The 24,109-nt window shown below is 44.4% G+C and overlaps 1 protein-coding gene across 1 annotated transcript; it reads left to right on the forward strand.

Moving 5' to 3' along the window:
* Window positions 1-117: 117 nt before the first annotated feature.
* On the forward strand, window positions 118-24,014 carry Vps26b (VPS26 retromer complex component B). The gene is made up of 6 exons (XM_003472567.5): window positions 118-848; window positions 9,832-9,988; window positions 16,485-16,649; window positions 19,339-19,514; window positions 21,149-21,291; window positions 21,695-24,014. The coding sequence occupies exons 1-6, from the start codon at window positions 626-628 to the stop codon at window positions 21,839-21,841; spliced, it is 1,011 nt and encodes a 336-aa protein (XP_003472615.1). The 5' UTR covers window positions 118-625; the 3' UTR covers window positions 21,842-24,014.
* Window positions 24,015-24,109: the final 95 nt, after the last annotated feature.

Raw genomic sequence — 24,109 nt, forward strand, 5'->3', positions numbered from 1 at the left:
GCAAAGAAGACGGGGCTGTCATGTCTACTGAGGGAGAGGACGCTGCTCTCCCGCTGCACATGCGCAGTGAGCACACCTCAGTAGCACCGGAGGCTGGAGTAGGAGAGAAAGTCTTGCGCATGCGTGTGGTATCCCTAGCGCATCGAGCTGGATCTCGCCTCCCCCTCTCCGCCCAGAGCAGCGAAACACCTCGGTGCGATTCGCCGTGGGAGTCTGTGCTGCTTTCCTTGCTGCTAGGCGCTAATCCCCACTCGGTGGGAGGCGGAAGGTGGACTCAACGCACCACGCCGCTGCCCTCTTTAGAGTTGCACAGTCGACCCTAGTCCGCTAGCTGCCGCCAGCTGCTCCGGACTGACGCGACGCTCCTCCGTGCAGCGCTGCTGGGGACGCGGCAGCCCATCCCGGCCTCCAGGCCCTACCCTGCCCTGCCCTGCTCTGCCCTGCCCTGTCTCCCTTCCCGGGCTGCGGGCGACCCTTGCCCCTCGCCCGGCCGCGGCGAGCCAAGCTGTGGTGCAGCGGCCGAGCGCGCTCCCTTAGGGCCCTCGTCCTCCTTCCCTAGGGCAGCCCGCGCCAGCAGGCGGGAGCCGACCTCGGGGAGCCCGGCTCGCCGCGGCCCGGCGGAGCGATGAGCTTCTTCGGCTTTGGGCAGAGCGTGGAGGTGGAAATCCTGCTGAACGATGCGGAGAGTAGAAAGCGAGCGGAGCACAAGACCGAGGACGGCAAAAAGGAGAAGTATTTCCTTTTCTATGACGGGGAGACCGTCTCCGGGAAGGTGAGCCTCGCGCTTAAGAACCCCAACAAGCGGCTGGAGCACCAGGGCATCAAGATCGAATTCATCGGGCAGATTGGTGAGTCGACCCCCGGAACCTCCCCTCCCCCTGCACCATCCTCCTGGCCGGGGCCTGAACAAGGGCTGGGGGAGAACGGAACTAGAGGGCCCAGCTCCAACCGGGCTCAAGGTCTCTTGTCAGCTGCATTCCGAAGCCTGGGGTACTGCCCGTGGGCGACTCCCCTTGCCTCACAGTCTTCTCTGCCACTCACTGTCAGGTAGGTGGGGCCAGCAGGGGCGGGAGAGAGCACCCAAGTGTACCATCCATGGGACACCTGAACCGTGGGTCTCCCCGTAGTGTCCTCAGCGTGCTTGAAGATGCTTCTTGCCCCCAGGATTTGTGAGCGAAGTGCTCCAGCCTTAGACTGCAGGTGGGTTTGTTAGCAGAAACCGAGCTTCCACACTGGCTTTCTCATCTCTGGTCAGCTGCAGCCCTCAGACCTGGAGTTAAGCTGCGCCCTCACCCACGCCCCTTTTCTCTTTAGATGTGTTTGAGAGAGCTCCCTTATCTCCGCTCAGATCAGAACTACCTATCCTGTGCTTGGTGTTAAAAGAAGGCCTCTTTCTGCCTGCCTACCTAAACTGCATTTCTCAAACCGTTATTAGAGTGCTAGTATTCAGTCATCTGATTTTCTTCTTAAAGACAAAGAAGTGATGTTTCTAAAGCCGCAATAAATGATCACTATTTCTCAGTGCTCCATAACAACTTTCAAGCACAGTTCTTAATCATGGGACCTAGACATCCAGAGGCAGTAACAATAAGGGAGATTTGGGAGCTGCCTGACAAGATTCAGTTATTTCCAATTCAGAAATTATTTGGAGACATGTATGTTACCAGAACACTCAGGTATTTCTAAAATTAATCACTTTTTGGCAGGAGGTCAAGAGTAGGCTTACAGTGAATACATAGTGGGCTGCAGAGGTCTCTGGCAGGGAATCTGTACCTTGTACCCCACTCATATGACACTGATTTGGAGACTTCCTTGGGAGTGGGTATGGAACTTACCATATCCTGAGAGTTCAGCAAAACATTTGTGCTCTTCCTTTTATAGGGGCAGGAAGTACAGACACAGGTAGGAGAAACCCTAGCAAAAGGAGTCCTGGCAGCCTAAACTTGTAGTCTATTGTTTAGTTTCAAACAACTTTGCCTGTGATACTTAAGAAAATGAAATCAGGTTAAAGGCTGACTGATCTTTAGGAACCTTTCTATTGCTATTTTAAAGGCAACCTTGTTACTGTACTAGAAAAGGCGTTGGAGAATAGGTGTCATGCCTTCTGCTTTTCTGCTTTTGGCTCAGATGGTAGGGCTTCTCAACAGCAGTGCTATTGACACTTAGGATCTGGTAAGGCTTTATTGTAACAGGTTTTTAGCTGTTTATCACCAGTCTGTACCAATCAGATGCCAGAGATACCCTGACTGGTAACCACAAAACTGTCCTGTTATGTTGCTGTATGGCCCCCCGGAAGGTAAAATTAGCCTTTGTAAAGAACCACAGATTTCACAAGATAGAAACATGTAATGTTGCATGTAATACATGAAATAGTTGAGATATTCTTGACTGGGAACTGGTATTTTCAGGTAGGAGTTTTAAAGTTATTGCATCATTTCTTTTTCTCCATAATACCAGCATAGACAAGCACATTTAGTTTGTTTTATTCCATCCCTTCCAAGTGGATTTTGCCAATGTGGAGGATAAACTAATATCTCTGGGAGCCAGGCAGTATAAAATGAGCCATTCGAACAGAAATCCGTCTGGTGTAAATGAAAGGGAGTTGAGGGGACTATTTGATGTGTGTATCTCACCTGGTCTCTTATCCATCTCCTTAATTCCAAGATGTCATTCTTACTGAATTTTTTAAAAACCTTTGTTGCTTCCACTGCTAATTCTTCCTACACTCTTGGGTGCTCTGGGCTGAGTTGTCCATGAGAGTCTGGGAAAGTTAAGCCTCTTGGTGGGCCTCAAGTGTAAAGCAAGGAAAATAAAATCACTTGGTAATTATTTTGAGCATATCAAGGAATCTTGTCTCATGTACTTTATACAGGATTCTTTTTACAAAAATGATAGTAGTTGATAGAGCAATATTGCTGTTTCACAAGTTCTATTGTATTAACTGATTTCCTGTTTTCCCTTATACCTCTTATTCCCAGTTAGATTTCCCTGTGTACGTAGAGAGCGCGCACATCTTGGCTCTTGGCCTTTAAGCACTTGGTTCTGCCATGGGAACCAGTTCCACCTGGTGTTGCATATTAAGCCAGTCCCAGCTGTGTACCTCCATTCCCAGTTATCCATAATTCCTTGAAAAAAGAGAAATCGAATAATATGCAGACCAATCGATGACATATTTCTTACTATTGGGCTTTGGGGTGCTTCTTTCTTTCTTTCTTTTTGTTCTATTGTTACTGGGAATTTGGGGATTGAACCCAGGATATTTGCACTGAACTACACTCCCAAGTCCTTTTATAAATTTTTTTTTTTTATTTCAAGACAAAGTTTTGCTGAGTTGCTGAGTTGCCTAGGCTGGACTCTTAACATTCTTCCTACCTCAGCTTCCCAGGGTGGTGGGATATATTCCCATGACCTATGGGATATATTTCTTGATGAAGAACAAAATACAAGAAAAGTCTTTCTGGTTAACTTTGATATAAAAGGGAATTTGTATTCTTAAAACTGGGAGCACAAAGTGACTTTGCTTAGAAAACTGTTTTTTTTTTTTTTTTTTTCTGTTTCGACCTCTCAGTTCCTCCAGAAGCAGGGCATGAGGTATTGTGTCGTGTACTTAAGGCAGTCATTCTGATGAAACCTCAGGGCGGTAGAGCGAGACAGCTGGGTAACTCTGCTGAAATTGTGGTCCTGTGGTTTTCTTCTTCATTGCATTCTTCGTGTATCAAGTGGGTGGAGCTTCTGATGTGTTCTGAGGTCTGTTTGAGTATGGGTGACCTAGGAAGGTAAGAAGGTGACATCATTGAGCCCTGACTTCCTTCATCGCTGATTTTGGATGGGGATTTTGGGAGAAGTGGGGCTTTGTCCCATCCCTTCTCTGTCTTTTCAGCTGTCTGCTGGATATGTCCCCCTGGACATACTTCAGCTGCCTCAGTGATGCATCAAAACAGAGCCATGCCCAGTTCTTCCACACACACCAAACCCCTCATCCCACCCTGTTGCTTCTCCTGTTTCTCCACTGTGGCCTGTGTCACCTGTGTCAATTGAACCCCAGAAATCGAGGCATCATCCTAGGGTCTTCACCCTTGAAATTTGGCTTCTAATTGTTGGTCCTCTGTAACAGCTCAGCAGTAGATCTGTTTTCCCTTACTGGGGACCGAACCCAGCCCCTGGTGCATTCTAGGCAAGTGCTCTATCACTAATATCCTCAGCGCTTTTTTAAAATTTTAAGACAGGTTCAAACCAAGTTCCTCAAGATGAGTTTGAACTTCTGCCCCTCCTGCCTGAACCTTTTGAGCAGCTGGGATTACATGCACATACTGCCACACAGAGATTTTCTGTATAGATCTTAAAATCTACATTGGTTGTTTACTCTCTGTGCTGCTCCTTGTAGTATGTAGCCTCCTGCTTGACCTTCCTGCCTTTTCCCCTCTCCTTCACATCATCTTGTGTAAGAATGAACTTCCTGTTGAAGATTTTTTTTTTTTTTTTAAATTGGTACCAGGGATCGAACTCATGACCGCTTGCTTGCAAGGCAGGGGCTTATGCCACTGAGCTAAATCCCCAGCCCCAAGAATGAACTTCCTAAAAGGCAATTCTAAGATTTTAGTTGCCTCCTGAAAGTTCTTATCAACTCCCTATTCGTTCACAGCAAATTCTTCCTGAGGTGACCCCTACCTCTCTTTCCAGATTCATTTTCCCTGGCCCTTTTCCTCAAAACCACCTGTTCTTTCAGAATTTTGGTGTCTTCTTTTTGTCTATTAACATCTTTGTAAAACATCTGCTCTTACATGGATGCTGTTATTCACTCTTCAGAGCCCAGCTAGCATCACCTCCAGAGTGAGGCCTTTCCTCACTGTCCTTGCTCAAGCTCTTCCTGTGGTGTCCTTCGCAGGCCTCACTGACACCTGTTCCCAAACAGAATTTGGTTTTGTTTATTCAGGTTGTCTGCCTCCCTCTCGGAAGGCCGTTTGTCTCTATGGCTAGTACGTACTGGTAGAAGTTCTCAGTCGAATGTATTTGTTACCTGGAAACATTTGTCTAAGACTTCACAGAAGCTATTCTCTGGATTTGTTTTTCTTACCTTCTAAAAAAGCTAGAGTTATTTTAACACATTTCTGCCAGCTGGAATCACCAGTGATGGTTCACACACGATTGCCCCATCTGGTGACATGGGACAGTCACTTGGATAGTCATGCCTGTACCTCGGCCCCTTCATGAAAAGAGAGAGTGCGGATTTGGTTTTCTGTTGACCATCAGTGTGTGGACTTTCTGCATATGCTGTCCTGGAGCTCTGATGATTTTTGACTAGTTTGGCACCCACCAGTGTAGCACCCTTACTGAGGGAGGGAGGTAAGAAATGCTGAAGCTCAAGTCAGGGCACTCCCCTTCCCCCCAGTACTGGAGATTGAATCCCTTCCCACTGAGCTACATCCCCATCCCTTTTCTGTTTTCCTGATTTTCAACGCAGTATCTCACTAAATTGCTGTGTTGTCCTCAGTAGAATTAAACTTGTAGTCCTCCTGCTTCAGCCTCCCAGAGTGCTAGGATTATATTGGATACCACCAGGCCTAGCCATGGCTTTCTTTCATCATATTCCTTTGACTTCTATATATAAGAAAATGGGAGCTGTTGGATCTGCGGGTCATTGGCTTTGATGTTATGGTTTGAATCGGCCCCTGAAGAACTTGTTTGTTCTCCTAGGTTGTGTATGTTTCAGTTACCTTCAGTGAGGTTTTGAACAGCATTAGTCTCCTCTCTGGACGTAGCAAATGTTTTTCGATGGCTTGCTCTGTCTAATAATGCCAACGATGTGTGGAGAGAGACTCTGCCAGGTTAGGTCTGTGGAATAGTAAGGTGTAAGGTTTAGGTGCTCCACCCACTGTGATTGCCAACAGTTTTAAAAGATGCAGTACAGGTCACTAAGGAAAGAACTGAATTGTTGGAAGTAAAAAAAAATCATTTCCAGCAGGAATCCTTTGGAGAATGCTTGTAAAAAAAAAAAAAAAAAAAAAATGCAAGGCAGACCCAGGCCACCATGGTAACTAATTGCTGTTAAAGAAACCAATTAGAATTAGAAGGTCAAACTTGTAGAGGAGAGAGGCTATGAACATCCCTGTACTCAAAAGCCAAAGAGATACTTATTTGGATCTTGAAAAAATTTTTAATGGACCAGCAATACCAATCAGACTTCCAAAATTTCCAGAGACTTGCTGTTTTAATTCAGTACTCATTGGCACACTAAATGAAAGGCATGTTGACATTAAATACAGTAATCCTTGCCTACTGATAATTGCCAATAGGGATTGGGGGGGAGCTGCACATCACAGAGCTGGGAGTGCAGTCTAGGGATGTGTCTGCTCCCGGGGGTTTACTGGGAGCCAGGAGAGTTGAGTGGGCCTTATCAAGCATGAATCTTGACTAGATTGTCAGCCAGCAAAGGGCTGGGAGGATCAGATAAAGAGGCAGCTCTTCTAAGATTGACATGAAGCCTGGACTGAACGACCCTGTCCCAGCACGGGATTCCGGCCTGTGATGCAAAGCTGGCTTGTTTTCCTTCAGAATGGCAACCACATTTCTTGGCTGTTGGTGTCAGGTTTTACTGTAAAACATCCTGAGTGAAACAGTTATTTCCGTCTTTTGGACTGAGAAGGAAACTGAAGACAGAGAAGTTACCATCAAAAGATAAAAATTAAACCTGCCAGTTCCTGTTTTCTAGTTGGAAATGTGTAGTCTCCAAAGGCTTTGGTGGCTGAGAATAATTAGAGATGGAATAGAGGAGTTCATGGTCTTTTTAGGGCCTAGACTTTTTGCATTCTTGCTTTTAAGTTATGCAAGATGATCCATCAACAGATGAATAGATAAAATGTGGTATTTACACATGGAGAGCACTACTCTGCCATAAAGAAAGATGAACCTGCATCCTTTGTAGGAGAACAGATGTTCCTTGAGACCATCATTTAAGTGAAATATAAGTGTAATGCAAGTGACACACAAATTTAAATATTGCATAGTTTCTGTTATATGTGAAACAAAGTATAAACAAAGGATAAAATAAAAGACTGATAATAGAAAGTAGGGAGAGAGATTATTATCAAATAGGAAGAGGATCAAGAGATAGAATGTGAGTGGGAGGGAGACGAGATGGGGCATGCAAAAGGAATTAAAATGCGTTACGTACATGTACCAATTCTGTAAGCAGAGTGTGTACATTACGTACTGCAAATGTGTACTAGTGAACAGGACAGGGATCAAGGGATGGGGAGGCAGAAAGCAGGGAAGGGAAAGGGATGAAAAAGAATTGATACATACATTTTTCAGCTCTCACAAGGGATGTAAACGTGATGTACAACAAACATGTACTAATTAAAAACAATAGGAAAAGGGAGACACAAAGTCCCCCCTTGTTATCTTTGTCTCCCTTGCATAGTTTATTTCCTTAAATGTGGAGTCACAAATCATTTAACTGAGTGAGGAAATTTTCTTAATATGATAAATACCATGCTGCCTAGCTCCAATAAAATCATGATGAAAACCAATGAAGAAAAGAGCATTATACAAGATAAAACCAATCTTCGTAGCAAGCAGCAAGATAGGGCTGCTTTTTCTGCCTCTTTGGCTTACAGTGTTTCAAAAGCATTGCAAACAGTTTATAAATTGTAAATTTAAAAGGGCCAGTCCAGTCCTACTCAGATCACATACTGCCCGCCCTCTTTTGCATCAGATGCAGACACTGATGTCTGTTATAGCAGGAAAAGCAGCCAGGAGAATGGGGTGTTGTGCAGGAAAGAACTTTACCTGCCCAAGTGCCCTGCTGTGGCAGGCAAAGCGCCATTAGTACAGTTGCTAGCAGTGTTCAGATGCTGTCAGCCTGAGTGCTCTCTGGATCTTCTCTGTTTTGTTTATTTCTCATGTTGCCTTCTGGCTGTGTGAGCCTATGTGTGTATTTTTCCATCCCTCTCTTCTCATCTTCTTGATTCTGGGACTTGCCATGGCCACTAGGGCTTTTCTCTGCCTTTCTCTGGCTTCTAGAACTAGGTTACTGAGGCACAGGGCTCCAGTTAGTGTTCAGTTCTCACACAGGAGCCAGCACTGTTACCCTGGGCTCCGGTGTCAAGTACGAGTCCTGTCACTGGGGCTGGCCAAACTCCTGCAGTAGCCCTGCACTTTCTTACTTGGCTAGGCAGAACAGAGGTTGAATTGCTTGCTTTTCATCACAGAGTTTGGAATCGTCATCTCCCCTTCAGCAGAAACATTCTTCTGGGCTAAGGCTCAATGGCATAAGCACCTGCCTTGCAAGCAGGTGGTTGTGAGTTTGATCTCCAGTACCGATTTGAAAAAAAAATTCTTCTAAACATTTAGTGTTTAGAAAAGAAGGTGTATTCATAGAAAAAGATAAATCAAAGTATGACAACAGAGCAGATCAAGAGTGCTCTGCCTGCTTCACTTCCTAGCTCATTAGCCCTACCATGCATCATAGCTTAGCTTAGCTCTTGTACCTAAGAACACATGAGGGGTGGTGGTTTGAATTGTCATGTCGGCACATGTCATCACAATCCAAATTAACTTTCATCCAGTGTGAGCCCAGGTATAGGGCCTCTCCAGGAAGCCTCATCTTTAGAGGGCCATCAGTCCAAACTGGGAAAGAAAGATACAGCAAAACTTAAATAGCTGAATGCAAACAGAAATAAAATAGGACAAATGATGGCATGAGCTTATCACAGAGAAAAAAATGTTTCCAGGAGAGGATGAATTTAGAGCAATGTTTTTCAAAGTGTGATACCCCCACACCCACCCCAGGAATTTGCTGGAAAGGTACATTCTGAGGCTCTACTCCAGACCCTGAGTCAAAAACAAACCTCCAGAGGATGCTAATGCATGCAAAGTTTGAGGACTGCTGATCTAAGTGAGAGAAATAACATAAAAGCATCTGTGTTAGAAAGATCACATGCCTGCCTTTCTTATGATAACAGCTCATGGCTTTATTGATTATTTGCTATCTAGTAGTTACTGTCCTACATCTTTTACCTGCATTACCTCTTCTACTTCTCATTATAGAAGGTTATACAGATGTAGTTCAGAGGAAGCCTGCTCTAATCTCAGCCCTACAGCCAACTCTGTGACTCTGAGCCAGTCTTATAACCATGCCATGCCTCAGTTTTCTTGTGTTAAATGAGCAGTAAGGCCTGACCTAGCTCTCTTGCAAGATTGCTAAGGGATAATACCATTAAACAATGGTGTGTATTCTTTCAACAGTTAGAGATGTTAAAATGATAATCTGTTTTGATATTGAATTCCTTGTAGTATGGAACCCTCAGAGCTGCTCACTGAGACTAGGTGAGGCTATTTCTCCACTGTCCTTCTAAAAGTACTTCTTTACTTTTAGCGGGGAAGAGGGCAAAGTCACTGGATTGCTACCGAGGGCAACGTCTTAGGATTATAATGGGTTCTCTTTGTGCCACAGAATTTCAGTATATAAAAGGGATGAATCAAATAGACGTTGTGGAATGTACCTGTAATCCTTGTAAGTTGGGAGGCCGAAACAAGTGGATCACTTGAACCCGTTCAAAGCCAGCCATGGCAACATAGTGAGACACCCCTCCACCAAAATACAAAAAACCCCCAAACAAATAAACAAACAAAAACAGTGGAAGAATCTGGGGAAAGGAGGGAGAAGAGAGGACGAATGTCTGGGAATACAGAAAATGGGTAGGGGTCAGGGAAAGAGAAAGAGTTCAAAAACAAATGTGGAGCAGAGCTATTTGGGAAGCCCTTCCCAACGAGTAGGCCTCTGGCCTGGGGTACCTTGGATCTGATGGCAGAGGTGTTGTCTCTTTCCAGAACTCTATTATGACCGCGGGAATCACCATGAGTTTGTGTCCCTGGTGAAGGACTTGGCTCGGCCCGGAGAGATCACTCAGTCCCAGGCCTTCGACTTTGAGTTCACCCACGTGGAAAAGCCATATGAGTCTTACACAGGGCAGAACGTAAAGCTGCGGTGAGTTCCCCACCCATCCCCTCTGTCCCAGAACCTGTCCAATATGGGTGAGGACCTGCAGCTGTCCCCACTTCCAAAGATCTCTATGAGAAAGAAGAATTTTGCGGTGTCCTGGTAAATGTTTAAAAGTAGGCTTTTGGGGGTCAGAGCCCCCTGGTTTGTGCACCTGTCTGTTTCTACAGTGTAAGTACACTGAAGCCAGTTTCCAAGTACTGGCTGTGTGCTCTCACATGCAGATGTGGGGCAAAGTGGATGGTTGCCCCTGCTCAATCACATACCAGTGGAGGGGCATTCGCTTTTGGGCAAGGAGCATCAGTGTGTGTAGGACAGTTGTTAAGAAGCATTGAATTTGAACTGGGCATGGGGACGTGCTAGTAATCCAAGCACTGGGTAGACTGAGGCAGGAGGATCACTGAGTATTTCAGGCCAGCTTGGGCTATGTAGTGAGTTCAACGCTGGCCTTAACTATAAAAGTGAGACAAGAAACCAAACCAAACCAGAAAAACAACCCAAACAAGCAAAGTAGCACTGAGGTTTTTTGTATATTACCTTTGTTTGAATACAATTAATTATAAGATAATATAATTAACCTTAAATAATGGCTGTATTTAATAACCAGGTCATAAAATTCTTGAAAATTAGAGCATCACCTTTGGTAACTGACTTACCCCAGCACACCATTGACTGAGTGTGAAGAGATACTGAGCCCTCATCTAGTTCTGCTTCACAGCAGCAACATAATCGTGAGCTCTAGAACTCAGTTTTCTTACTTAAAAAATGGGTAATGTGTTTAGATTCTGGTTTTAGATTTGCCTTCTTCATCTTTCGGGTTTGACAAGAAAATAAAAATGCAACACATTATAACAAGCTCTAAACATTATGTGTGCAGACCTTTCTTTATTAGGAGCACATTTTATAATAGCTAAATCTTAGAAGCAGGCTATGCCTTTCAGTAGATGAATAAATGAAGAAAATATGGTATTTATATACAGTGGAATACTGCTCTGCCTTAAACAAGGATAAACTCGAGGCATTTGTAGATAAATGCACCTTGAAACCATAATGTTAAGTGAGATAAATCAGACACACAAGTTTAAACATCACATGATTTCTCTTATATGAGAAACTCAAAATATAAAGAACAAAAAGATAATAGGAAGTAGGGAGTTGAAGAAAAGCATGGAAACAACTTTTGCAAGTAGGAAGGGGATCAACGCATTAAGGTGTGTTACATATATGTACAAACTCCTTGTGATACACATGATCATGTACTGCAAACATGCTCTAAAGAAAAATCTAAAACACTAGTGAACAGAGCAGTCAGTATTTCCAAGGCTCTAAGCTCCATCGCTGGTTCTGCACATGCTGTAGATAAAAAATGCATCGTAAGTACATGGCATTGTTTTTGCTGCTCCAGGCGTGGAAACTTTGACTGTAGAGACTGTTACCAGGGCCTCTGGGTAACAATTCCACAGTAGTCATAGACTTAGATTTAACTGCAGGATTATGCATTGAGACAAAGCACTCTGAGCACCTCATCCCAGGTCTTAATGCTGATCTCCTAAGATCAGCTTGGTTTTTCTTCTTTTTTTTTTGGTTTTTTGACAGTTTCACTATGTCATTCAGGCTGTCCTTGAATTCACAACAATCCTCCTGCTTCAGCCTCCTGAATGCTGAAATTACAATTGTGTACCACCACGACCAGCAAGATCAGCTTGTTACCATCACTTCAAGATCTGAATTTGGCATGGTGCTAACTGTTGCTATACCTTCCCTTCTTTCTTCTGATTTCCTTCTTGTTTATACTTTTTAAATCTATGCACAGAGGTCTAAGCACTGACATTATCCACAATAAAGACAATACTTCATTATATCACTCAGCAATGTGACAGTGAAGATTATCTAGTCATCACTTAAACTTGGCTGTGGGATTTACCAATTTTATTGCAGTGGATTTACTTAAATATTTTCATGTCAGAAAGAAAGATGTTGGAAAGAGTATGGTGATTTCTCAAAAATTACAGAGGCTCAGTGGTATTGATTAGTGGGCTTAAAATCTACATTATGTGTCTTTTTGTGTCAGGCTCATTTCAATTGGCAAAGTGTCCTTAAAACTCACCTGCCTTTTAGCATATGCCAGAACTATCTTCCAGTTTGTCATACTTTGTTGTATGTACATACATTTTGCTTACTCATTCATTTTATTCAATTACTGAGGGACACAACTTGGTGGGCTCAGTCCCCAAACTCTCTCACTCATTTGCTTATTCTCCGTTTCTCTATCTCTCTCTTTCTCTCTGACCCCCCCCCCACTTAAATGTATAATTATCATATGATTGAGCAATTCCATTTCAGGGTATGTATTTAAAGGAAAACAAGCCTTGGAACTGACATTTATACACCCTTGTTTGAAGTAGTACTACTCACAATTACTAAAGGGTAGAAAAGGTCACTCAAGATGGTAGAAATAATATCAAGAAGAAGAAAGTCTTTTTTGCACACTTTAGAGGAAAATAAGGCACTGGTAGCTGACGTGGTTGTAGATGCCTGTAATCCTAGCACTCTGGGCAGCTGAGGCAGGAAGACTGCAAGTTTGAGCACAGCTTGAGCAACTTAGCATGACCTTATATCAATATAAAAAAATCAAAATAGGGCTGGTGATATAGCTTGGTATAAAACCCCTGATTCAGTCCACAGTAACACACACACACACACACACAGGCGAAGAAGAGAAGGAGGAAGAGAAGGAGGAAGAGGAGGTGGCTATTAGATTTGGTTCCTGGGAAGCCGTGTATTCCTTTCTCCTTTCAGAAGAGCAGTTTTTGTTGGCTGGCTGGTGGTAGTAGTGGCTGCTGCAAAGGGATGCAGCGGTTGGTTAGGTACTTGTCATGTGATAGCTGTCTCTGAAGAAAGGCAGTACACTCTACCCCAATCCAGTACCCAATAAATTGGGTAGAGTATAAAGGACAGAAAGAGGTTTGTCTTGTATTTTTGCACTTGTTGCTTTTGCTGTCTTCCACTACCATGAACTGTTGCCCATCAGCCTGTGTGATCTTGCCTTGGAGTCAGCTGATTATGGACTGAAACCTCTACAAACTGAGCTAAATAAACATTTACCCTTTTTATTTTGAATGTCAGTTATTTCATCTCAGCAGTAAGAAAAGTAAGACAGAATTTGGTACCAGAACTGGAGTGGTTCCTGTGACTGTACCATGTGGTTCAGGAGCCTTTGGGAATGGTTTGTGGGAAGAGTTTGGAATGACTCAGAGATGAAAAAGTAGAGCTGGAACACTTTAGGCTGTACTGTAAGGGAGATTCTAGTCAAAGCTCAGAAGACTGAGAGAAATCCTGCCAGAAAAGTCCAGACTCCAGAGGTTTCTACTGGGATGACAGACTGCATTGGTTGTTAGACCTCAGACGATGTGTATGATGGTTTGGCAGAAAGTTTATTTGTATTTTGCTCTTGTCCAGAGACTTTGCCTGAAACTAGATTAAGGGTGGCAGACTAATTAATCTTGCAGAAGAAATTTCAAGACAGTCTAATGCTGAAGCAGTGGCATGAAAAAAACTACTGTTGGGGTCTTTTAGCCAGATTTATATTGAGAATAAAGAGCAAAGAGCCTAGCGGAATGATTCAGGATATTGTAAGTTTGACCAGAAAGGAAGCTGCATTAAAGTTGTGGCCTACAAAGATGAGGAGGAGGAAAAATTGATTTCAGAAAGTCTAGTAAGGAAAAACCAAGTATTTCAGAAGGAGACAACAAAAAATAACCAACAAGCCAAGGGTGGTGGTACATATTTGTAATCTCTCTGGAGGCTGAAGCAGGAGGATTGCTGTGATTTTCTAGGCCAACCTAGATATGCATTGAGTTCAAGGCCAGCCTAGACTAAATAGAGAGAGGTTGTATCAAAAGAAAAAGAAAAGAAAGAAAAACCAACAACTCCAGCCTTTGCAGCCTTAGAGTTAGGAAGGTGAGGAAAGACTTTGTTTTGAGAAGAGAGCCCCAGAACACCATGTTTCCGCAATGGCAGCAGCTTCAGGAAGTTATTTCACAGGATTTCATTCAAAGGTGCTTGACTGATATAGACAGGAAGGAAGAGCCTGGCTACTGCTCCAGCTGGTGGCAGACCTGGCATCATCCATGTGCACTGGTTTTAGGTGCATGCAGAAAGCAAGAGATCAGGAAGGCTCCCACCCAGATTTTAAAAAAGGGCTGGGAGGCCAGATGGTGACTCCTGATATGATAATATGTAACATGAGAGTGAAGCCAGTGGTGTGGTGGAGACTTCAGAAGTTTGGAGAAGCCAGAAATGTGAATCGTCTGAGGAAAACGGCAAGGAAATAGCAAAGCTATACCCAGAGAGAACTGTGGGAGATATAGTCACTGGCAGTGCCACAGGGGCAGAGCCACTCAAGCCCTTTGGAGTTCACATCTTGCCACAGATTGCCTTGGATGCTGCACCTGTAATACAGAACGTAATGTTTGCCCTGCTGAATTTCAGACTTGTTTGCTCCTATGCCTTTGTGACTCCCTCTTTGTAGCTTCTATGTTGTACCTTTGCATGTTGGAAATGTTTAACTTTGTTTTCATTAGTACAGGGGACACAGCTAAGAACTTGCCTTAAATCTCGGAGGAGACTTGGAACTTGAACTTTTCAGCAATGCTGAAACTGTTAAGACTTTGGCAACTCTTGAGATGAACTAAATGCCTTTTGTGTAAAGGAATGTATAAGAGTCTTTGGAGGGCCAGGTATAGAATGTTATGGTTTATGTCTAGATGCTGCCCCAAAACGTCATATACTCATGGGGGACAGGCTTTTTGGATGTGGCTGAATGTAGAGTGTATGATGCTGGGATTTAGGGTGCTGACATTAAGGTTGGATGACTGCTGGATCTGTCCACTGATTGAATTAGCACCCCCCTCATCCTAGTAGTCGGAATAAGATAAAAGGGGCAGCAAGAGGCTTGTACCCCCACTTGTTGCTTGCCATGACTATTCTCTGTCATGCTACCCTACCGTGGAGCCAGCCTGTGATGGACTGAAGCCTCTACAAACTAAGAGCTAGATAAACGTTTCTTCCTTTAACTAGTGTGTTAGGTATTTTGTCTCAGCAACAGGAAATGTAACTTAAGACAGTAACATAAATGTGTAGCTTATGACAGTACCACAAATGTGGTTAGCATGTCTTTACAATTACTCCATTAACACTTACCAGGCTATAGGGATTATCGAAGAGTTATTTAGAAGAAAATATAAAGGGATGTTTTCTCCATTGCATGTTAGTATTAGTGTTAGGTTGCAGTAACACTGGGAAGGCAGTGCTAAAGTGGCTGCATGGATCTTGGGCTTGTTAAAGATTTGCAAGCTGGAGCTGTTCTCTTTTTAATGGTCCTTGCTACAGCAAACGCCTCTCCAAGGCTGAGTGAGCCGGGTTTTTGCTTTTTACACTCAGTTTCTGTTGCTTTACATGAAGACTTCCTCTTTTCAGAATACCTTTTTTCCTCTGCCCATGTCACTGAGTTGTAGTATTTCAATCAACACATTCTATGGCTTCTAATTTTTCTGTTGGTGACCGTCTCCCCCAGTGGACTGGGAGATTCCCATGACAGTGTACCTTATCCATGCTATGTCTAGAGTAAGGCATAGCATACTAAAATTACTGAATGAATAGCTATTTAATTTTCCCGTTTCCTATTAACAAACATTTTTCAACTTTCTCTTTTAACTATGAGTTGAAAAATGTTCATTTATCAAATATTGTTTGGATAGGTTCTATGAGCTTCCGCATCACTGGGATAAAATACTCTATACCCAAAATATAAGGGTTTATTTCATCTCATAGTTTCCAGTGGGTTCAAGGCAAAAATGGCATGGTGAAAGGGCATGGCAGAGGAAAGCTGCCACGCCATGGTGGCCAGAAACCAGAGAGAAAGAACGGGGGGCAAGAATAAACCCTCCCAAGTCACACACCAGTGACCTGCCTTTTCTTATCAGGCCTCAGCATCTAACAGCACATTCAGATATGAATTTACCAGAGGCTCAATTCAGTGAGGAGTGTGGCACCACATAATCCAGATCACCTTTCGCAACTCCAAATACGTATGATGGGGGAGGAGGATTTTAGATTTAAACCTTAGCATCCTACATGCACAAAGGTAGACATTAAGAAAATGAAACGTGAATATACTACATAGTTGTTAATGATAAGGTCTAAGCATGCTATGTTTTTGGCATACAGTGCAGAGAAGTAACTTTTAATCCAGGGGATTTGGGAAGAGGAATTCAATCTCCCTGGAACTGTAGCTGCAACATTTTGTTTACATGTACATTTGTGTGTTTTTTCTGAGAAGTGGCTTCAAAGGTCCTCACAAGGATGCCAAACCCCAGGGATTAAGCATCACTGTAAGGGGTTGCTGAGATGGGTCAGTTTCTCCCTAAATCGAGGTGCCTCCGGAGAGTGGAGTGTTCATTCGTAATAGCTGCATCTTCCACAGCTATTTCCTGCGGGCCACCATCAGCCGCCGCCTCAACGATGTTGTCAAAGAAATGGACATTGTGGTGCACACACTGAGCACGTACCCAGAGCTGAACTCTTCTATCAAGATGGAGGTTGGGATCGAGGATTGCCTGCACATTGAGTTTGAGTACAATAAATCCAAGTAAGTGTCGGGATAGTTATCCAGGGAACTTAGGACAGAACCTTATCTGGATGCAAAGTGACGGGAGACTGTGACTTGACTTCACCATGTCCTGATGAGATGCTCTGGGGGAAAACCATAGAAATGGTATAGCGAAAATATATGTTGCGGCAGTTTTAGAAAATGGAGGGGGAAATACTTCTAAACCATAATACAGTACATTAAAATATTACACCTAATTTAAATAATGTGTTATATTTAAATATCCTAACATGCCTTTTCAAAGCTGAGCTAAACTAAAGGTTATTTGTTTTGGATTCTAAGTACAGCTATTTCCTTCTGTGCATGAGATCAATCACAGAACACAATTCCATTATCATCTGTTTCCTCCTCTTCAGCAATCAAAGTGAGGAAACCAAACACTGGCAGTGGTTTGTTGCTTCCTCCCTAAACTGAAATGAATTGTGGTGAAGAACACCTGATGCATTTTATAAAGACTTTAAAATAACTTTAATTGGCAAGTGGAAAAATGTGTTCATTGTTAGAATGTGGAATACTTAGCTGCTTCTAAGTCATAACATTTTCTGGCAATCTGACAGTTTAAATGGCCTCTTTTTTGAATATAATACATTCCTGAAAATGTTTGGAAATCAAATGTCCAGAAGAAAAAGTGACATTCTATTCCTTGAGAGCTTAACAAAATTACCAAATCTCTAGTTACGGTTCTCACTGTAATACCCCCAGGCCCACTGTCAACCAAGGGCCAAGGATGGTGGGAGCTGAACTGCGTGGTTTGACTTTGAAGGGGTGGGCACACACTTGGAGCTGAGAACAGGCAGCAAGTTAAGGTGTACCTTTCCTTCCCTGCCCTCTGACCTGGAACCCAGTCAGTGCTGTAGAACATGACCAGTGCAGCCTAGAAACAGCCTACTTGGCCTGGCCCCCTTAGAGCAGGCAATGAGGTTCTGGGAAGGTGGCTGATCTGGGCCTGTCATGGAAACAGGCTTCTTCCTTTCTTGGTCTTGGGATACTGTGTGGTCCTCCCCACCTGCAACCCATCTTGCAAAGACAATAGCCAGCAGCAGTGCCTCTGTAAGAGCTTGGAATAGCCACTCAGTATGTATATACAAGCTCTAGAGGAAGTAAAGAGAGTTCTAGAGTGTTATGTTATGTACCACTTCCCCATGATGAATGTAATTGTTATGTTCTACAAATATATACTAAACAAAAAAATATATACAAGACCAGATTTAGTGTGCTTTAGTGAGTCATTACACATCAGTTAAGAAACAGGTATTTCCAAACTGCTGTTCTCTGTCGATAACAGACTGTGCTGTGTGAGAATACATGATTTATATATAGTAGAAAGGACCAGGGACTTCCCATCAGGCCCTGCTCTGCCATTAGGAAGTTTGACTAAGGCTGACAGGTATTATCGTTTTTGCACCTCAGTTTCTTATCTGAAAAGTGAGGCACAGAGACCAGATTAGTGGGTTTCAGACGCATAGAAAAAGTATGAGATGAGGGAGGAGCCACAGTTGTCTCTCACACAGGTGTGCTTCTGTACAAGATTTCATTCAGAATAAGGAAATGTTTCATTTACAAATCTTTCTGAAACCTTAGAGTCCCTGGTCATTAAGTATCCCTGTGAAATGCTACCAGTGGCCTCCTGCACCCTACAGGTATGGTCAGGAAAGGTGCTCAGTGCCTGCACTCTTTCCAAAGATCGCACACAGAAGCACTGCGAAATAGTAGGAAGTACACCATCCTGGTACTGGGGCTCACCTCTGTCTTTGCCCACTATACTCATCCTGGTCCAACTTTCATTTTCCACCTTTTAGTCAAAAAAGCTAAATTCTGAATTGCCTGCCAGTATTCATGTCCCATGAATGTGAGCTCCCACTTTGAAGAGTTTTTCTGTCATGCCTGATAGGTTACCAGTACTATTGAGTGACTCAAAGTGAAAAACTTGAAGGGTAAGAAAGTGTTACTGCAATGTGGTTAAACTGCAATAGCTCATAGGCTACAAGCCTTACGAGTAGAGGCCAGAGGCCAGAAAGCAAGCACTGAGCAAGCACGCTCATCTCGCTTGACTATTCTTGCCTGCTCTGCCCTGCCCAGCACAGACAGAAGTGTTTAGTATGAGCCATTAAGGCTCAGCTCCCCAGTAACATTACACAGAAATCAGAGAGAAAGGGAGAAACTTGGTTCATACACTTGTGGGATCAGCTTCTTATACATTAGAAAAACTCATCTAAAAAAGCATACAGAAGTATAGAAGGTATATGCTGAGGAGATGGGGCAGATGACTATGAACAGATGAAGTATCATGTCGGATTGACATCCTTTGAGTTGGAAGAACGAAGTCACTTAGAATGGCATCGGGAGCCAGGCATGGTGGCTCACGCCTATAATCCCAGCACTCGGGAGGCTGAGGTGGGAGGATCCTTGTCAGTTAGAGATCAGCCTGGGCCACAAAGTGAGCTCGAGGCCAGCCTGAACTGCATAGTGAGGCCCCATCTCAAAAAAGACAAAAAAAAAAAAAAAAAAAAAAAAAAAAGAATGGCATTGGGGAGCCATCCCTCCAGAGCAGTGAGGGTGAGTGCTGTGTCTGCACCTTCAGCCAGCATCCAAGGCTGGCACATTGTCTCCTCTGTGTTGAAACAAAACAGACTGCACCAATGTCTTGCTTCTGTGTTCTCTTCCTCAGATACCACTTGAAAGATGTCATTGTAGGGAAGATATACTTCCTGCTGGTGAGAATCAAAATCAAGCACATGGAGATAGACATCATCAAACGGGAAACAACAGGCACTGGCCCCAATGTTTACCATGAGAATGACACAATAGCCAAGTACGAGATCATGGATGGGGCGCCAGTGCGAGGTGAGCCTTCCGGCAGGGGACCTTGGCCACAGTCTGCAGTCCCAGGCTCTGCACAGGATTTAGAAGGGCCTGAGAGATAACGTTACAGTAAGATGCCCTGTTAACCTGTGATTTCTTAATCTAATTGTGCACCGTGGGTATCAATAAAGAAGAAGCAAAAAGGTGATTGCGTGGGATTTCGGGGTCCTGCCCCATTGTCCCGCAGCACAGCTCTATGCCCACCTTGTTTGCTATCAGCGAACATTTCACTCCTTTTTCCTAGTAACATTCTGACATTCTTTGCTGCTTGAGCCAAAAGTTTCATGATGGTAGTTTTTTTACTTAGTTCCACCTATGATAAAATTTATTTATTCATTTACTTATTTTTTAAGGCATGGAGGATTGGACCTAGAGCCTCATGTGTGATAGACAAGTGCTGTACCACTGAGCGCTACCCCCAGAATCCAGCCCTAGTGAAATGATTAACTCTGACTTATTTACTGAGTGCTACTAGATAGGCTTGCCCACACAGTCAGGCATCACAGCGGGCAGTGGGCACCAGTGGAAGTGGTTCTCCCTAAGGTCCATGGAGCTCATACTATATTGGGGTGAGTAGATTTGATACTTGGGTATCTGTCTGATTATTTAGAAGTAGCAATCATTTATGTTCTTCATACCTCTATCAATCATCCATAGAGGCTACCTCTTCTCACTTAGAAGTGCTTGGTGCTTCTGAGGTTGTATTCAGTGTATTCTCAGACCGTTCCATGTGGAAGGAGGAGTATCACAGATACAGTATCATTCTTTGGTGTGACTGTTCTTTAGTGTCAACATTGGGACTGAGCTCTCCTGATTCTGTCTGATGTTTATTTTATTTATTTAACCACATCTGCAAGTAGAGTCAACAGTCATATCTCTTATACCTGCGAATTGGGGCACTGAAAACACACAACAGCAGATAAGCAAAAAGATCTTTTATATTTAGCTTTTAGATTGCATTATGGGTCTGTCCTTTCTCAGTGGAATTATTGACCTAATTTTGTTCCTTGTGCACTAGGGAAGAGTACAGTGTCAGAGCTGGAAGGACCTAAAATATTGTACAGTGGGATTCTGTAATTTTCCACATGAGAAAATTAAAGTCCAGAGAAAGCAATAGATTTACTCAGAAGTCATACAGCTGGTCAGTAGAAAACAGGGGTCAAGATAAGGCTTTTCTGTCTCCCACCATTAGAGCAGGGATATATTCTTGGGCAAACACTAACTAGGATGCAGGGAGGTGGCCTCACAGGTACTGGGTGGCACAGTGAAGGAGCTGGAATTTGACAGCTGCCTCTTGGATAGCTATGATCTAGAAATATTATATGTGATGAAAATATACTGAGTAACTTCCTCGCACCATTCACACGCACCTGTTTCTTACTGCTTCTTGCATCGGAAGGTGAGAGGACATTCAAAAGCCACGGAAGACTGGAATGAAACTGGGAGTCACAGTTTTGCTTTGGTGGCAGAATGCAACTTCCCCAAAGGCAGAAAGAAGCATCTGCTTACTGTTCTGTGTCATGCTCAGCTAGTATCTTACTTGCTGTCATCAGAGAGGGAGAGAGCACAGTCATTTCCTTTGTCCCTTGACTCGATTCCCACCTCACCTCTTACAGGAGAGTCCATCCCGATCCGGCTCTTCCTGGCAGGGTACGAGCTCACACCCACCATGCGGGACATAAACAAGAAGTTCTCTGTGCGCTATTACCTCAACCTAGTGCTGATTGATGAGGAGGAACGGCGCTACTTCAAGCAGCAGGTAAGTCGCCTCCTCCAGGCCCCTGGATGCTGCCATCATTCCTGTGTGTGGTCAGGTTCTAATTTTGATAATACAGAATGGTACAAGGGAGAGAGCTTCTAAGTCTATATACCACTTGTTATGTTACCAGGAGGTGGAGACATTAGGTTACCAGAATCCCAAAGCAGGAATGAGAGTTCCCACTTAATACCCAGGGTCTGCTTGCTTTTCCAGGCCTGCCCCCACAACCACCCTGTGCTCTGCCCCACAGCAGGAGCGTGATATATCAGCACTGTGTGCTTCAATGAGAGATAAACAGAAGAGATTCTTACACAGGATTCCCTAGGACAGAAGAGGAAGGCTCTGGAGAAGTCCCAGAGCTTCCCCCTCAGCTGTCACATTGCTCCCTCTCCTAATTCTGCAGGAAGTGGTGTTATGGCGGAAGGGCGACATTGTCCGGAAGAGCATGTCCCACCAGGCAGCCATCGCCTCACAGCGCTTCGAGGGCACAGCCTCCCTGGGCGAGGTGCGGACCCCCAGCCAGCTGTCTGACAACAACTGCAGGCAGTAGGCCCCTGGCCAAAAAGCTGCGGGGCTTCTACCCCAGCACTCCCCATCTACCAGACACCAGTGGCTGAGGGAGGGGAAGGGTGGTGTGAGGCTCAGCTGATCGTTATTTGCAACCTGAAAACAAATCATGTTTTTGACTTAAATTCTTTTCTCTGAAGAACTGAAGGGGCTGGGTTGGGAAGCAGTCCCCTTGGGCTTCTGTGGCCAATGCCAGGCTGGGGAGAGGAAGCATTGTGGAAGCTTGTCTCTCTCTGGGGAGTCAGAGCCCTCCTCCTGGGCTGCTGTTTGTCTCTGGGAGGACAGCCAGGAGCACGCAGCCTTGGCTTGTGGTTCTGGGTTTCCTGATGCAGGATCTGAGCACATCCCTGGGATTTAGAGCCGCCAGCAAGGGCCTGGGGAGTCATGTCTTATATTCCTCTTGACCGTCCCTGAGAAGGTGGCAAGAGGAGAAGGCCCGTCCCTTCCTAATGAGGTCGGGGGGACCTCAAAATCAGGAAGCCAACTCCCTGGGAGTCTCGGACGTGGTGCTTTGGAGTTTCCACAGTCATCTTCGTTCTGGCCTGTCACTGCTGGGACTCAGATGCCTACCTTCCCACCAGATGTGGCTTGTCATGAATATCCCGGGACCAAAACTGATGGAACAACCCAGGGCTGTCTCCTCATCCGAGAGAGATACCTGGGTCCAGTGAAGCCCTGGGGGTCTGTGTATACACAGATGGCCAGGAGACTAAGCCAGGCCCACTGAGGAAGGAGGACTCAAGCATGGTGACTGCCTGCCTTTAAGTGACTCCCCTTGGCAGTCTAAGGTCCAGATCCTTCCAGGGTATTACTGTGGTAACCCAGCCAGCTCCAAGCAAGAGCGTCTGTTCCCTTTTAAGACGTCCTAGGAAGGGGCCAGGACTCTTTTTCCTCCCTGAGACTGCTCTTCATTTCTTGTACCCCACTTAATTTCCAGGAATTGGGGCTTGCTTTTAAGCACTTGGAAATTCCGTTCTTATCCCTACTTTGAGCCCCTTTACCTCTCTAACTGTAGGTTAAGAGAGGGAGGTGAGAATCCCACCAGAGGATTTTGTTACCACAATTTTAAGATGATTTTAGTTGCCAGATTACATCTTCATCTTTAGAAGTTCACTCACCCAAGTTTAGGATCATTATTTTTTTGTTTAAAAATCATAAATATGACAAGTTTTGTGGATGTTATTACACTAGAAAAAACTTTTTTCCCTTGTTGCTCTGTGTTTGGGCCTATCCTGAAGTAGTAAAAGTATTACCATCTTTTCTGCCTCATCTGGGTGACCAGGAATTATTCTATTGTTCTCCTTACCTTTATAAAAAGACCAGTCAGATCCCACTGGTCAATGAGTACTGCATCTGGTCCTCCTAAGTGGTAATTTGGAAAGTAGAAACATTGGTTCCTGTTTCCTCTTTGAGTTAGTGTAGAAAACGGGACTGCTCTTATCATCAGAAATCAGGACAAGCTTAGGCCTTGCCTGGGCCAAGTTTCTGGGTCCATGAGACTAGAGGGAAAGACACGTGGGGGAACGCGTACAGTTAACTGGGAGCAGCAGAACCAAGGTGAGTTTGTGCCCCACGCACACCTGGAGTTCAAATGCGACACACAATCCCAATGGGGCAGGGTCAGCCGCCCGGCTGCCCTTGGCTCACCAAGGCTGGGGCTTCACATTCAAGAAAGGTGGGCTGTATCCTTGCTTTTTTCAAGAGAACAGGCTGTGGCATGCCTCCTCTTAATAGGTGGTATCCTAGCAGGAAACATTTGTCAATTCCTCTGCCTCCTACGACAACAGAAACTCATTTCCCAACTTTCCTAACACCTTAACCTTTCTTTTGGGAAAACTAGAATGTAGGATTTGCTTTACCTCAAGAGCTATGAACAAGCCAGGTGTTTTTTGCTGACTCTATCCATTCTTTCTTCTCTGTCAACTGTGAAAGTGAGGGGAGGTTCCTGTCGCCTTCCTTGAAGGTCCCCAGACCTGGGAGCACATTAGGTACTAAACCAGGCAGTGCAACTTGTAACTAAGCAGCTGCAGTGTTTACATGTTTCTTAATGTGTTGTCTTTTCAATGGCTGTATTTTAAAAGAACACTTGTTTTAATGGTTTAAAATGGTCTAATTAAAGGATGCCCTAGAGCTTTGGGGGCATTGTGCCCATGGTCGCCAGGTTCTGTTGTCTCTTGTCTCAGCACTGTCCCACCTCTGACACCCAGGGAAAGGCAACACCTGCCACAGCACCCACTGCGGCCTGCTGAGA

This window comes from Cavia porcellus, unplaced genomic scaffold (assembly GCF_034190915.1).
Source record: "Cavia porcellus strain 051 isolate PalLab524CR breed Dunkin Hartley unplaced genomic scaffold, mCavPor4.1 scaffold_9, whole genome shotgun sequence".
Classification (NCBI taxonomy): domain Eukaryota; kingdom Metazoa; phylum Chordata; class Mammalia; order Rodentia; family Caviidae; genus Cavia; species Cavia porcellus.

Coding starts and splice junctions, on each gene's coding strand:
- Vps26b (XM_003472567.5), top strand. CDS start 626: ATGAGCTTCTTCGGCTTTGGGCAGAGCGTGGAGGTGGAAATCCTGCTG. Junction 849..9,831: donor CGAATTCATCGGGCAGATTG/GTGAGTCGACCC, acceptor GTCTCTTTCCAG/AACTCTATTATGACCGCGGG. Junction 9,989..16,484: donor GGGCAGAACGTAAAGCTGCG/GTGAGTTCCCCA, acceptor CATCTTCCACAG/CTATTTCCTGCGGGCCACCA.